The sequence below is a fragment of the Bison bison genome, unplaced genomic scaffold (assembly GCF_000754665.1).
Source record: "Bison bison bison isolate TAMUID 2011002044 unplaced genomic scaffold, Bison_UMD1.0 scf7180017864134, whole genome shotgun sequence".
NCBI lineage: Eukaryota > Metazoa > Chordata > Mammalia > Artiodactyla > Bovidae > Bison > Bison bison.
The window spans coordinates 1,616,732-1,633,059 of NW_011494706.1; the positions used below are offsets into that span (position 1 = coordinate 1,616,732).

Genomic DNA, 16,328 nt, shown 5'->3' on the forward strand with positions numbered 1-16,328 from the left:
AAAACTCTTGAAAAGATACTCTGATAAGTGAGTTTCAAATAATCTATGTGGTGATCTAGAGTTATTAGAGAGCAAATTTATTTACATTATTATGAGATAATCAGCCCTAAATGAGGTCACTTGTGATCTTATAATTTGTGAGCACCAAGTAATTTTTCATTTCATCCCACTTTTAAGTCAGTAAAGGAAACTGGGTCTTGGTGTTTTTTGAAACTGCAGACTCAGATTAAATTTCACCACTCAGTTCTGCTTCACTTGTTGAGTCACTTGACTTCTGAACAGCTTTCCATCTGGTAAATCTGAGGATTTAGTAGCCTAAGCATGTAAGGACAATAAAACATGAAAAGAAAGTCTAACTTAGTAAAATTATGAGACTCTCAGATGGAAAATAACACCAAATGTCATTATTACTTACAGATTGCAGAAATAGCAGGGCACATGTCTAATTTAGGATCACTAAGGAAACACAGGTGATTCACTCATTATTTCCCAATTCTTTTGTTCTGCTTCCACTTCTAAAATTTTGACACTTTAAAGAAGATGAAGATTTCAAAGTGGCTAATTTTTAAAGAGGAAAATGATATAAATGAAGTTATCAAGCAACCTCTGTTAAGTTTCAAGGTTGATGACTATTATACTGAAGTGAGCATATAGCTGAAATTGGATCCTAAGACCAGTTTAAAACCCTTACTGCGGTGAGACAGAACAGGTACAGGACTGAGCCTGGCGTGCCTTCACCTGGCTTTGGCTGTTGCTGCTCCACATGGGATTTACCTAAGAATGAACAATACAGACTTCACGAAATACACTGAAGTCAGATTACTGGCTATTTCCACATGGGGATCACAAATCCAGACACACTCTGGGTAAAGATGGGATTTCCTCTGAAGACTTGGGCTTCCCTTGTGGCTTAGCTGGTAAAGAATCTGCTTGCAATGTGGGAGACCTCGGTTTGATCCCTGGGTTGGGAAGATCCCTGGAGAAGGGAAAAGCTACCCATTCCAGTATTCTGGCCTGGAGAATTCCATGGAGTCACAAACAGTTGAATATGACTGAGCGACTTTCACTTTCGCAGATTACTGGGTATTTCCACATGGGGAGCACAAATCCAGACCACAGTCTTCTGAGTAAAGACGGGATTTTCTCTGAAGACAGTGAATGTTTTTCCCAACCAGTTTCCCAGGGGAGGAGTCAGTTCTCCAGCAGGAAGTAAAGTGTGAGAGCTGTAACCTGGGGTGAAGGAAGAGCTTCTTTATTTTACCCAGGGTAGATGTCAATTTGGTGGACACTCTATAAAAACGTAGCGGTATCTGGAATGCTTCTAGTGGGGGTAGTTCAGCTACTGCTGGGGCTTTGGAAATAAGGCAAGGGAAAGACAGTCTGGTGAGCGGCAAGAGGATCCCAATCCTTCTAGGCAGCTCTCATAAATTATTCTCTGCACCCTTTCTTCTGTTATTCTGGAACATCCAGGAACATCCGGCCTCTGCTCTGCTGCATAAGGGAGAGGACAAGTTCCTTCCTCAGGACCAAACACGGTGGTAGGTGGAAGTCACAGCACAAGATGATAGCACACAGAGAAGCTGGCAACAGCCAACAAGAGGGGAAGTTTTCGCCTCACTGTTTCAAATAAAATAGAAAAATACTTGTGGTTCTGTTCCGAAGGGATACCTCTGCCACGATGAAAGTGAGAGTCGCTCAGTCGTGTCTGACTCTTTGCGACCCCATGGACTATACAGTCGTCTCCAGGCCAGAATACTGGAGTGGGTAGCCTTTCCCTTCTCCAGGGGATCTCCCCAACCCAGGTCTCCCACACTGCAGGTGGATTCTTTACCACTTGAGCCACAGGTTAGCCCACGGGTGCCACAAGGGTGCCACGAAGAGCACCATTCAAAGCCTCGTGCGCCACTTTTGCCAGACAAGATGCTACCAATTTGGGGTTAAAAACAGGAAAGCAGATTCTCACTGGTTTTCAAATACTGAAAAAAAGAAAATGCACCTATATTTTTGGAGAGGTAGGTTCTAGAAGGAAACATTTCCATACAAAAGAGAAAATTCTAGGATTCTGATGACATGTATTCTGAGTCCTTTCTACTAGTTCTAGGAAATTATTTCTTCCTTCTCCTTTATGTTGATTCTAGGGAAGTTTCTTCAGCTGGTAGGAGGGAACTGAAATTCACCAAAAAACACATGATTAAAAAACAAAAATCTTTAAAACACATCTGCTGATAGGAAATGGGGGCAAAAAAAAAAAAAAAAAGGCTGAAAGAAACAAAAGTACTGCTACCAATGGGAGGAAAAGAAAAAAGCAAAGACATGGGATGAGAGAAGCAAAGAACAGGGGAAGGTTCAAAGAACCAGAAATTCAAAGGCAAGAAGTGAGCAAGATTCAACCAGGTGAGTAGGTTGCAAACATTAATTTTTATGAACAACAAATCATTTCTATGCCTAATTATTCTAAGCATATACCTTCATCTCATCAAATAAAATTACTACATAAATCTTACCAGTATGAAAAAGTAACAAATAATACTTTAAAGAAAAAAATTCAACTATTAAAATAATCATACCTTTCTAGTCTTATCTCTCAAACACATGTCCACTGAACAGTACAGTTATAAGGATGATATCCTTGCATAAAACTGAAGAAAGAAACTGAATCATTAGTTCTCTTTCAAACTCCTGCCTAGATTTTACCATTGCTCTACAATCTGACAGCAACAATGAAATTCAACTCTAAATGTTACAAGGAGTATGATTCCAGTGCTACAGGAATAGGAGGAAAGACAAGGAGGTGAGCCTTCACATATGCCCAAAGCATGATTAAGCAGAGGTGGGAAACAATATTATTACTATTTTTTTACATAGGAGGAACAAAGAATTTCATAGATATAAATATCTTTGAAGTATATAAAATGTCTGTCATTCAGGTCAGCTCAAAGATTACCTCTTCAGAGGTGTTCCCTGACCCCACACCCAGAAAATTCTTCTACCATATCACAGTTTCATTTTCCTAACACCACTCTGAACCATGGTGTTCCTTCATCTACTACCTTGTTTATTGCCTCGCTGTAGAATTAAGGCCCTATGGGAACAGAAACCTTATATATGTGGTTCACCTCTGTATTTCTACTATATTCTGGGCACAATTATTAAATAATTAGCTGAATAAATAAATTTCTCAAGTGTACATGACAGATAAAAGCATACCAAGAAATAGGAAAGCAATCTTTTCTTTTCATATGTTCTTTCTATAACATATATGTATACCTGTAAACATACATACACAGATACACACTTACCTGGACAAAAGCATAGGTGTTTCTGTTTTTTTAATATAGATTATTCAAAATCAGAGGTGGAATGTTTTGTTGCTTTAAAGAAAAATAACATGTTGCAGTAAAAATTATTTAAGCCTATTTAAATTGAATAACTTTGATGGGAAAACTGCTTAATATTTTTGGTAAAATAACCCCAAAACTACCCGTTAAAGACAATGTTTCTCCCACAACTTTTACATCAGTTAAAAATAATCAGATAAAGCAGCTTTAAAATGGTAATTTATTTTATGCAGTTTTTTAAATCCATTGTTTAAAAATGTTCAAAAGGCACTTTAAAAAACATTTAAAAATACATTTTTTCTGACTTATTGGTGATCACTTAAAATAAGCAAGTCACCAGACATTTTAAAATCATTCATGATACTATTATGTTACATAATTTTTAAATTCCAAAACACAAACATTCTCTGGGCAATATAATACACTGCTTAGCAGTAAGATTAGTTCCCCTCTAATAATATACTTTATATGGATCGCTGCAGGGCCCTGTAAAGTTATTTAAACTTTGCTGATATAAACTAAAAACTAGAGAGGTAAAGGAGTTGAAACAGAGACCTATTCAACTGTGAAACTAGTTTTAGAGTTGGTTTCTCTAAATAGAATTTATAAAATTTCTCATTCTAATCTGAACTAAAATTTCTATTTCAACTCCAATATATAAACATAAGCCATCTTTTTAATTAATAGAGGTTATATTTAGTCCAACATAAACCACAGGTTGTCCCCCAGATTTCTTAAGTACGCTTCTGTGAAGCCTACTATAAATAAGCAGTGAAATGAGGCAAATGAGGGGTTTTTTTTTTGAGAAAAAGGGAAGTTGGGGAGTGGAAGAATCCAAATAATTTAAAATAATTTTACTTCATTTAATTGAATATCTAAAATTAGTTTAAAATTGTAGACTTTTAAGTAGGTCAAGTATCCTGAGAGCCAGCAGGCATTGTTCTTAGACAAATTTTTACTTCCAATCTCATAGGGAAACAATATCAATAGGTATAAAATTATGTAAGTGATATATACAAACTCTAATCACTAAGAATAGCTGAATTAATTTTGTGAGGGCAGCATTAGTAGTTAGAAAGTGGAAGTTAGTTATCAAGGAAGTAAAGATGGGCAATAAATACAAAGAAGTATAAATTTTCAATATTCTAAAGAAGGAAAATATTCTAAAGAAATGAAAATGTAAATGAATAAAAGGGTGGATTTCATTTAATCTATCAAATGAGGGATTTTTCAAGCCTCAATCTGGTAATAATACAGTATAACAGGCTCAAGGAAGTGAAAAATTAATACTTAAAACAATTATGAAAATAACCAATTAGCAAATTTAATGCTTAATTACCATACTTTTAAAAATATTAAAAACTGGTCAGTCATTTATTTCCAAATCTTCTTACATGTAACAGAAACTCCTTCGAAGTTCAAGGTATTTGAAAACAACTGAACTCTGGGAAAAAATCTGCTTTGTATCATCTACAAACTTCCCACTTGAAATACAAGTATACTGTTATTGAAGAACAATAGACAGTGAAGCCTGTTTTAAGACCATACTAAAGTCATTTACCCAGACGACAAAAACCTTCATTTAAAAGAGAGTAAGTCATTATCCTCATCAAATCTGGATTTATGTGCTCTATTAAATACTTGGAGAGTTTTTTGCTTTACTACGTCCTACAGGACAGTCGACTGATCCTTGAAAGTGATGAATTTTGATAGAATTAGCAGAAAAACATTCCGCATTTTATATAATAGTACTTTACTATCTCTATTGAAAATTTTTTTTTACCACTAATTGTGGACATTTTTGATGACATTCATTTAGGTATGCTTTTAATGAATTAATGTGTACTTAACTAGTAATTACTGAACATTTTCTGCCCTAATATGAAACTACTAAACTTCATATTTTACTGTGGGCCCTGATATTAGTCACCCTGAAGCAGCTAAAGGATTTTGTCAAACGAATGATTCACTGACCTTTTATATTATCTTTAGTCTCTTACTAAATATATTTATATTATCCTTAGTCTTTTACTAATATAGTGTGATTCTATATTAGATCCATAGTACAGAACTACATTATACTATGCTGTATCTAAATTTTGAAAGATAACCACACTTAAGGGGAAGTAATCCTCAGTGTGTTATAAGGATGATTTGCATATGATCCACCAGGTTTAGTGGGGAATTGGAGGGCTTATTTAAACATAATTATTTGCTTCCACCACTAGAGTTTCAGAATTCAGCAGGTCTGGGGTGAGGTCCAGGACGCATTACTGACAAGTTCCCAGGTGATGCTGCCACTGCGGGTTGGGACCACTTTGAGAACCGGTGCCCAAGGGAATCTGGGAGAATGCATACTTCTGGGTCCCAAGAAAGAATCAAAATTTCTGGAATTGGGGTCTTGAAACCTCCATTTTAACAAGTTCTCAGGCAAAAGTATATGAACCACAATTTAAAGAATCATTATGACAATTTGGCTGGTTAATTTGACAACTACTGGCCAATGTATCAGATGTCACATGTCATTAAGTAAAAATGGAAGTAATGTTACATGATTAACCTCAAGGCTGACAGGGTGCAAAGAACACACAGGCTCTGAATATAAACCTTAGCTCTGTTACTTACTAACTTTCTGACAGTGGAAAAATGACTGTAGTTCTCTGAGCCTCAGTTTTCTCATCTATAATATGGGAGTAACCCCCAATTTGTGAGGATTAACACAGAGTATCTAAGCACATTACCTGGTGTATAGTAGGCATCAAATAAAAACTAGCTATTACTTATTATAAGAAATGTATGAAATATTTCCTTTGATATCTGATTTCATTAAAGCAGATTTCTCACTCATGTAAAATAAATACACTCCAAGGTAAAGAATAATAAAAAAAAACTTTACACTTAGCACTCCATACACTGGGACAAACAGTGTTCTTAAAACCCATACACATAGTCACTCATTTAATCCTCATAAAAGTCCTGTGAGGTAGGTAGTATTCCTGTCCTGTCCCTAGTCTACAGATGAGGAAATTGAGGCACAGAGTTAAGATTAAGTTAATTGCTCAAGGCTACAAAACCAGTGACGGAACAAGAATTTAAACCCAGGTGGTCCGACTCCAGACCTCAGGATTCATCATAATGCTGATTTCACATGAGTCAATTTTAAGGTTTTTGGATGTTTATGGTAAACAATTTATAATTCTAGTACAGAAAAGTAGCGTATATGGACTGCAAGTAAATTCATATTCATACCAAGGTAAAGAGTTGCTCAAAGAATAGAAAGCCTTGAAAGTCTGGCAGCTGATATCACCAAGAAAATAACAAAAAACAATTTAATAGGTAAAAACTAGGGTAAGTTTTCACTATGTTGACAGAGTAATGCCATCATTAGCCACTAGGATGAACATCCTCTCAAATACACAACACAAAGAGGTCTTGGTTTTGACATATTTTGGCACAATAAATATAAACCATGTAGCTAAGCAGCAGAATCAATGGCATGACAGCCACATAAAATTAGCATTATGATAAAACATAAGAGAAATGTAAATTATTTGTAACATTTAAGATAATCATATAGAAGGTGTATTCTGTTATGATACACTCAGATGATACTTGCTAAAAACAACTAAAATTTAACATTTTCTTTCCTTCCAGAAATTCTTTAAATAGAGGGTTAGATGAAATAGAGGGTTAAAATTAGAATGAAACATTTATGTGTTTTTGATGACAGTCTTGAACGGGTATTCTGCTCTATTCCAACTGTCCACTGACAAAAACAATCATCCTCAAAGAAGTCAGCATCAAAATTCGGTGTTATTCATAAATTAAGCATTTGGTCTTTTAATATTTGACACATTTCAGTTTGTTTAAGCATTCTGCATTTTTTAATGTTTTTAATTAACTCTGTTCAAAATCCTACAAATTACTTAGCCAGTGTAACTAACAGCCACCTCAGAACCGAAAAATGAATCTCAAATCTCTGCTTTAAACAAGTTATGCAAGGCACAAACAAGTTCTCATCTCTCAACAGAATGAGAAAGAAAGGAACTATAATTATGTAGTTGGACAAAGTTTTAAATAATCAATTAAAAATGTTACTTAGTGATTCCTGAGAATAGCACTATTATAAGAAATGCATCTCCAAATAGCATTAAATTTACTATTCATTAGTTACCCATAATTAACAACGGGTAAAACTAGGAATAAAATATTTTAAAATGCATGTTTATAGAATGCTATTAATGCTTTCAGTAAATAAATATTAATAGTTGAGAATGGCATTTGAGAATGGTTAAGCACGTTTAGAAAAGAGGCAACGGGACTCCGCAGAAGATTAACTATTAATTAGAATGAAGTATATAATACAGTCAAGGCCCATGATAATTTCAAAATGTGGTTTTATTAATGCACTTAAGGACAAGTGCCATTCTTATTCTACCTTCTTCTGGAAGAAATACTACCAATTATAAATAGTCACAGCAAATTTTCATTAGACAAAAACTGTACGTGTGTGTGTCAGGGGTGGTTGGTTCATTTATACCATACTGCGAATATAAACTCATGTTCTGAGTCTACAGACAACACTGAGCAACAATATTTCCTTCTAAATTTTCTTTAAGGCAGATCTGTTTAGCATCGTGTGTGAGTTACTAACATGGTGCAGTGTAGTTTTAGCAAATTTAACTTTTAATTTCCCAGTGAAAGTAATACATGTGGTCAGGAATAGGCAACGAATCTCTCTTCTAGTCCCTCTGCCTGGCCACCATTTTAAAAACACAAGTTTTTCTTATACATATATATATTACTGTATCAAAACACATTTTAACAGACTTCACAGCACACTTAAAGCTTCAGTTTACAGTCATTCATACGAAAGGTTTCTAACATGGAACGTTCACTTGGAAAGAATTCCTCACTGGGGTTCCAGTGTTCTCGATCAGAAATGGAGAGGTTCTTCTTCAGTGCAATGCTAGGCATTTTACCTCTGTTCATTTATGTTTTTCTTTCAAGGGCTCCTGATTTACGTTTGTGTCTTCATTTTTGTATATCTGACTTACTTCCTTTAGCATCTTCTCAGGTAAGGCAGGTTGATATCTGTATAAATAACCATACGGACGAAGATGATAAACGAGGTATTCTAACTCATACATAGTTGTAGGATCAACATAGTGAAAAGAAACTGCAAGATCGGAACAGCAACCAGGACCCTAAAAAAGTAGCAGAAACAGGCATTATTAATAAATGGCATATTATTATGTACAATATTAACATGTGGATAAAAAAGGAAACACTAGTTTTAACAGAATCAAAGCATTAAAGCTGGCAAACTAAAGCAGAGCCACATGCTTTATTAGACCCGTGAAAGAAATCAAGCGTTTTCAGAGTTCCCAACAATGTAAAATCAAACATGAAATTGCTGAAGTATATCTAACTGAAATAAAATTCTCTCGTACCCTATAGATTAGCGTCCCTCCAAAAAAACCAAACCTAGAAAACCGTGAGTCTTCAAATGAAAGAGTCAGCTATACAAAGGACAAAGTTCTATTTCTCCCAAGTTTTGCCTTCTCTTCATAATTTTCTCATTATAAATTTTTGCTTGGCTCAGCCTCAGAAAGATACCTTTAGAACATTCAGTGACTACAAAGCCTTGCCCATAATGTATCTGCAAGCTAAAACTTCATTGATACATTAACCCAAACAATCTGGTATTTAAGAGAAGAAGTGCTAAGAAGAAGTGCTAGGTTTGAGCCCATATTTTGCCTACTAGTGTATAATCTGGGGCAAGTTACTTAATCTCTATAAGCTTCAATTTCCCGAGGTGCAAAAAAAGATGTTACTTAAAGGAGACAATGTGTATAAAATGGCTGGTACCATGCTTTACCTGTAGTAAATACTCAATAAATGTTAGCTTACACTGTCAGAATAATCACATTCAGGTGGCCTTCAGTTAAACTTTTGTTCAGTTATATAATTCTCATAGATTTCTGAGCTGGCATGAGAGCAGTTAAATCAAAGAAGACAGAAACAAAATAACAACAAAAATACAAAAGCAGGAAAGAATAAAAAAAGAATAAAACAGAATTTAAAAAACTGGTCCCAGAATTAAGTAGTCAGTCACAAGGTCATTCTGGGGTCAAAACTGGCATCTGGAGACTGTTTCACTCAGATAACTCCAAAAAAACTTAAGACCATCTACCATCTTTGCAATGACTCACGGAGAAAAACAGTCAGGCAAGTTCCCAGAGAAGATTCATAGTGATCCATTAAATCAAACATTTAATAATTCATGTTTGGAAGTATGCAGCTTACAATGCAGTAAAAATATTAAGAAATTATCCACTGTATTTTCTCTGGCCTTTTCTCTAAACTCCTTTGAAACAAACACTGAATAGATGGGTTTCTTGGACCAACATGTAGACACTGAAAAATTATCTGGTGTCTACTTTTTGCATTCTTAGGGAATTTAAAAGTAGAAATAAATATGAAAAGTAAACAGATAAGTCAACTTGTGATTATCAAACCAGCTCTATTCAGTAGATATATGTGACCAAAAAATGCAGCAGTCATACTTAAAAAGTAGAAAGAAATAGGTGAAATAAATTTATGTTTTAACTGAATAAATCTATATTATTTTAATATTTAGATAGGTGATCAATATTTTCTAAATTATTGATGAAATCATTCTTTTTATTTGTGCTAAGTCCTTGAAATCAAGTATGACTTCTATTACTGGGCACATCTAAATTTCAGTAGTCATACTCCAAATGCTCAACAGTCATATGTGGTTAGTGGCTACTATAGTGGCCAATGCATAGTAAACTAAAGACTAGAACAAAAGCGGTTAATATTAAATTCCTGGATCCTCTCTGGAAGCAATTTTATATAACTCTGAAATATTATAATAATATCTTGCTTAGATTTACTGTAGTAATAATGTTATACTCCATTGTGCTGTTTTTTTTTTACTGGATGGCCAGGATAACTGCTTAATGATAACGGTTTTTTATTTATTATTTATTTAGTTAATATTTATAAGCAATAAAAGGCAATATAATAAAAGATATAATCCTTAGAAACAAAGTACCTAGTTCTTTGCATATGATCATCAGATCAGATCAGATCAGTCGCTCAGTCATGTCCGACTCTTTGCAACCCCATGAATCACAGCATGCCAAGCCTCCCTGTGCATCACCAACTCCTGGAGTTCACTCAGACTCACGTCCATCGAGTCAATGATGCCATCCAGCCATCTCATCCTCTGTCGTCCCCTTCTCCTCTTGCCCCCAATCCCTTCCAGCATCAGAGCATGGATACTCCCAAAACTCAACAGAGTTGAGTGAAAAATCACCAGAAATAAAAAAAAATCCAGGAACAGAGCCAGATTTTAAAGATGTTCCAGTGTTCTTGCCTGGAGAATCCCAGGGATGGGGGAGCCTGGTGGGCTTCCATCTATGGGGTTGCACAGAGTCGGACACGACTGAAGTGACTTAGCAGCAGCAGCAGCAGGGGAAAAAAAAGCTTTCATACATATATACATATACACACTAGTTTAAAAGTGTTAAGCAAAGAAACCAATTACAAGAGTAACAAAAATTCTAAAAACCTAAGGAGATATTTAAGAAGTAAAGATTTACTTGAATAAAACTATGAAAATTTACTAAGGGACCTAAAAGGAAATTTAAAAAATAATGGGCAAAGATATCCACTGTTCCTAAAGTAATTAGTTTATGCAAAAGTATAAAATTTGAGAGTTGCTAAAACAATTTAAAAGAAAAAGAGAGGGAGCAATAAAGGAGAAAAGACACAGTCTTAGATGAATAATTTGAAGACTTCGTAAAGCTACAAGGTTCAAAACAATATGGTACTGAGCCAAAACCAAATAGAACGATGGAACAGAACTGAAACCTCAGATATCGACCCCACTGTAAGTAATGCTATAGTGAATGATAATGGAGGTATTTTTAAATCAGCAGTGAACAAAAGACTATTAATAAATGGCACTGGAATAATTAGTTAACAATTTGGAAAAATCAGGAGTTCTCTACATCAACCATATACACTACTAATTTTCAAATGGATTAGAGGTAATATAAATAAAACTGAAGAATTAATATGCTAAAACCACATTTGATCATTTCTGACCTATAAAAAAGGCAATTTCACACACGCTGCTGCTGCTGCTAAGTTGCTTCAGTCATGTCCGACTCTGTGCGATCCCATAGACGGCAGCCCACCAGGCTCCCCCGTCCCTGGGATTCTCCAGGCAAGAACACTGGAGTGGGTTGCCATTTCCTTCTCCAAAGCATGAAAAGTGAAAAGTGAAAGTGAAGTCGCTCAGTCGTGTCTGACTCTTAGCGACCCCATGGACTGCAGCCCACCAGGCTCCTCTGTCCATGGGACTCTCCAGGCAAGAGTACTGGAGTGGGGTGCCATTGCCTTCTCCAATTTCACACACAGAGGAATGTTTTTTTAATATTTGAAAATCCACTATATTTTAAATCTGCTGTATTAAGACTGACTTCAAAATTTTCTTGTGAAAAAAAAAAAAAAATCTACTGCTAGGAAACAGACTGGAGTCCTAGGGAAAAGATTTCATTCCTAGGAACAGATTCACTTCTAAGTGAGAAGGTAGTGTGAAAGGGAACAGCATGAAAAGTTCTGAACAACTAATGTAAGAACATAACTTTTTGATTAACTACAGTATTTCACACCCTAACCTGCTAGATAAATTTTTTTTTCTTTTTAGGAGCTTCTTTAAAAAAAAAAAAAAACAAACTAGAGTATAACTGCTTTATAATGTTGAATTATAGACAAATCTTTCCCACACTGTATTTTTAGTGACTACTAAGGAAAGAAAGCAAGTATGTATGAGATTCAGGACAGCTTTGCAAACAGCAACTCCCTTAGAGAGAAGACAATTTATTAAATGATGAATAATAACAGAAGTGTGGTTTCACTTTGGGTTTATATAGAACCTCCTGAGAGAGAAGAGGCAAAATTAGGCTGGGTCAATTTTGGAACTTACAAGTCTGTTTTACAGTTTTTAAAATAACTTATAAATTTTTAGAGAATAAACGTAAAATTTCCCACCCATTTAAAAAGCTAGTACAATTTAAATAAGATATGTGCCTGGATGGGAGAAGGGTTTGGGTGAGAATGGATATATGTACACGTATGGGTGAGTTCCTTTGCTGTTCACCTGAAATGATCACAACACTGTTAATCAGCTATATCCCAATGCAAAACAAAAAGTTCAAAAGAAAAAAAAAGCCATGATACAACTAAAAATAAATAAAATATGTGCTCTGTAAATATTTGTTAATATAAACTATATTATTAGGTATACCTTATTTGCAGGTAGGAACTGTTGGCAGTACTTTTAAAGGCAAAGTGGATATCTTACTGGTTAAAAATAATAACAATTATTATGCTCCTTTGCTATTACTGTTATGTGTATCCAACATCAAAAACTCTTAGTGAAATCTTACATGCATTTAGGTGTTTTCATTATTATGCATTTGTAATGTTCTTGAGTTTAAGTATATTTTTGTACGGTAGGGGTGCAGAATTGAGACAGGAAGAGCTCAAGTAATCCTGGATAGCTTAAGAAAACTTTGCACTGAAAAAGCATCCCAAGTAGTACCTCACTAAAACCAAACCAAAACAGACTATCAAAAGTCAGACTTGGGAATACATGTGTTTTACAGTTTAGGAAATTCTTGCATCTATAATAGCAGTAAGATGCTAGCATATGGATTCAAAGAACCTCATTACATAAAACTGAACTTTAAAATGTTTGTTTATTCAAGTGGAATTTATCCCAACAAAAGTATATTTACTCTAACACACTCTACACTCCTTTGGGGAGCACATATAAGATTAATCAGACAGCAGTGGCCATGATAGAAATAATAAGAGCTTTTAAAATCAGAGAGGGATTGCAAATACTGCTAAGGCTACTCATCAGGATAGTCAAGTTATGTGACTCTCTTGAGTCTGTTTTGTCACTTGTTAAATGTAGGTTTACTGTTAAGGATTAGCTATTACTTCTGTGTAAGTACCAGGAACACACTGGTGGTTGAGAGCTGAAAAAGTAGTAATTTGCTTTAAAATTTCTTTTTAAAGCTGAAAACTTAAAAGCTCAGGTCAGATGTTTCAAGTCAAGGTTTGAAACTTCAGTGCTACTGACATTTTGGGCTGGATAATTCTCTGTTGTGAGGGGCTGTCCTGTGCACTGTGGAATATTCAGCATCTAGTAAGTTTACAATCTTGTGGATTTCTACGCTTTAGATGCCAGTAGAGTCGGACACGACTGAGCGACTTCACTTTCACTTTTCACTTTCATGCATTGGAGAAGGAAATGGCAACCCACTCCAGTGTTCTTGCCTGGAGAATCCCAGGGACAGGGGAGCCTGGTGGGCTGTCGTCTATGGGGTCGCACAGAGTCAGACACGACTGAAGTGACTTAGCAGCAGTAGCAACCACTAAGTAAACAATCAAAAAGGTCTCTAGATTTTCCCAAATGTCCTCTGGGAGGCAAAAAAGAGCCCCTGGTTGAGAGCCACTGTTTTAGATGGTGATTTGAAAACAAAGGCTTATAAAGAAGAGAACAGTACCATAAAGTGTATTATTGGACCTCTGGGCCAGAGAAAAGGTAAACAGCACCAGTAACTTGCCTCAAGACATTAATCAATAACAGAATTGAGTCTAAAAGCTAGACTCTGTGATTCCTGGTCTCCAGTCAATCATTGATGTAATGCTCATATAGTGAAAAAATGACAATAGCTTACTAAATATATACAGGCAGGAGGATGGGTAAGTTATAGTATATTCATGTATTAGATTATTATACAGCAGTCTAAAATTAATGAAGCAGATACACATATTAATGTTGATAAATTTTAATGTTGCATGAAAAAAGCATACGTTCAAGTATGCCTGTGGTACAATTCTACTTATCTAAAAACCTGCAAAACAACATACTATGTATTATTTACAAATACAAAAACATGTAGGAAAAACATAAAAACATGCATGGTAATGATGAATACTAAACTCATTACAGTGGTTAATTCTCAGGAAGGAGCTAAGAGAAATGGATTGAGGAGAGGACACTGGTCTCACCTATCTCTATACCTTTTTGTTTAAAAAAAATTTTAAAGCAAATGGGGCCAAAGACTAATATTTGGTAAAGCTGGTTGTGTTGTGTGTGCGTACACAGTTGTTGGTGGGTACAAAACAGTATATCTGCAAATATTTAGCTGTGCATTTGAAATATTTAATAATTTTAGATAAAATTCTCAGGAATGTAAGCTAAGGTATCAAGTGAGGTCCAAGACTTCAGGTACTCCCTGTATGACAGACACTGTCCTGTATCGTGACGACCACTGGATTAGACAGGTAGATCAGGTCCGTCTTACAAATGAGGAAACTCAGGCTCAGGGGTTAGGCAAATTCTGGCCATCCAAGGTCATTCAACTATTAAGTGGGAGAGCAGGATTTGAACCTAGGTCTTTGTGAACCTCAAAATCTTTTCAGGCATTGTTCCTGAAGATGAGAAGGCTCTTTACCCAGATCTTCCCATAGCCTGCTTTCTAACCTCACTCAGGTTTCTGTTCAAAAGTTACCCTTTTAGCAAAGCCTTCTTCATTTGCCCAAACTGAAGTATCCCTTCCAACTCTGGGCCACTCTCCATCCTCTTACCTGGCTCCACTGTTCTCCAGGGCACTTGCACTTCCTAAAATCGTTTTATAACTGGACTTGTCCGTCTGTTTACTGTATGCATCCTCATCAAGAATGTAAGGTTCATAAGAATTGGAACCTGACAATACTTACTGCTATCTTCTTAGCGCTGGGCATGCAGCAATACAAATATTTATTGGAATTACTATTGCCAACACCTTTGTTCTCATCTGCTCTGTTATACTTCCATTCTATATTAAAAAGACTAAGGGAGATTCTTGGCTACTGATACTAAAGAACATCACATTATTAGTTTTTTAAATAAACAAAAGTCAAAGTACTTATACAGTAATAAAATTTCTAAACTTACCTCTACAGGAGGATAATAGTTATAATTCCAGTACCAAAAGGTTCTCGGCAGATAACCCTTGATTAAGTGGTGTTCTGGTACAAAAGGATGAAAAGTTTCTTTTCCAGTGGTGTCTCTGGAATCTCCCGCTTCTACATTTATAATTTCCATGCATCTCCCCAGTGCTAAATCTTCGATTGAGGAACTGTGCGTACATTTGTCTGTTTTAAATGCTTCAACAAATCTCTTCAAAGCTTCTTTGCTCAGTACATATCCTGCTCCTCCACTCATGTAGCCCTGCTTTACATAGGGCTTAAATCTTCTCCCAAAGTAAATGGGTTCTTCAGGGTTGTATTTTGAGAGAAGCCATCTCAAGTTATCTAGTATAACATAAGTATCATCATCTGCTTTCATAAACCAATCAGCATCTTCTAAATAATGATCATGAACATACTGAAAGGCTTTAATTGTTTTCCAGTACAGTTGGTCTCTGCCTTCTCTGGTTTTTAATCCCACAGCAGGGAAGTCCTTGTTTTCTTCTGAACTCATAAACAACACTTTATTACAACGCTGGGCCCATGTGGCTTTGACATGTTTAGCCTTTTTCTCTAGATTTTGAGGCCCTGTCATTACCCAGCAAAGAATTTTAACCTTCTGATAGAGCTTATCAGCGATGTCAGTGTTCTCATCTATTAAACAAAAATTGCTTAAAGTTAATTTACATAGTTGTAAATTCAAAATAAATTATACCAAAGAAGACATTTTCTTGAATAATTTCAAAAGACTCCCCTCCCGCTTCTATATACCTCTCTACTGTTAGTGATTGAGCTGAAAGAAACACAACATTGACAGGAATTTTTCACTGCTCTGAATAAGCTTCCAAAGGGCAGGAAACACGGACTAATGAAGCGGCAGTTCATCTTGGAGTCCACATCTTGTGTTATGCATTTCTACAAGTA

General features: G+C 35.5%; 1 protein-coding gene across 3 annotated transcripts in view; it reads right to left on the bottom strand.

Annotated features, from left to right (window-relative positions):
- Nucleotides 1-3,541: 3,541 nt before the first annotated feature.
- C1GALT1 (core 1 synthase, glycoprotein-N-acetylgalactosamine 3-beta-galactosyltransferase 1) overlaps nucleotides 3,542-16,328 on the bottom strand; it is a 48,493-nt gene continuing 35,706 nt past the window's right edge. For all 3 annotated transcript variants that reach the window (XM_010839729.1, XM_010839731.1, XM_010839730.1), the window contains exons 3-4: nucleotides 15,391-16,058; nucleotides 3,542-8,545 (exon numbers count right to left, since the gene is read on the bottom strand). In XM_010839729.1, coding sequence (XP_010838031.1) covers nucleotides 8,327-8,545; nucleotides 15,391-16,058 — 887 coding nt within the window. In that variant the 3' untranslated portion in view covers nucleotides 3,542-8,326. The remainder of the gene's footprint in view (nucleotides 8,546-15,390; nucleotides 16,059-16,328) is intronic.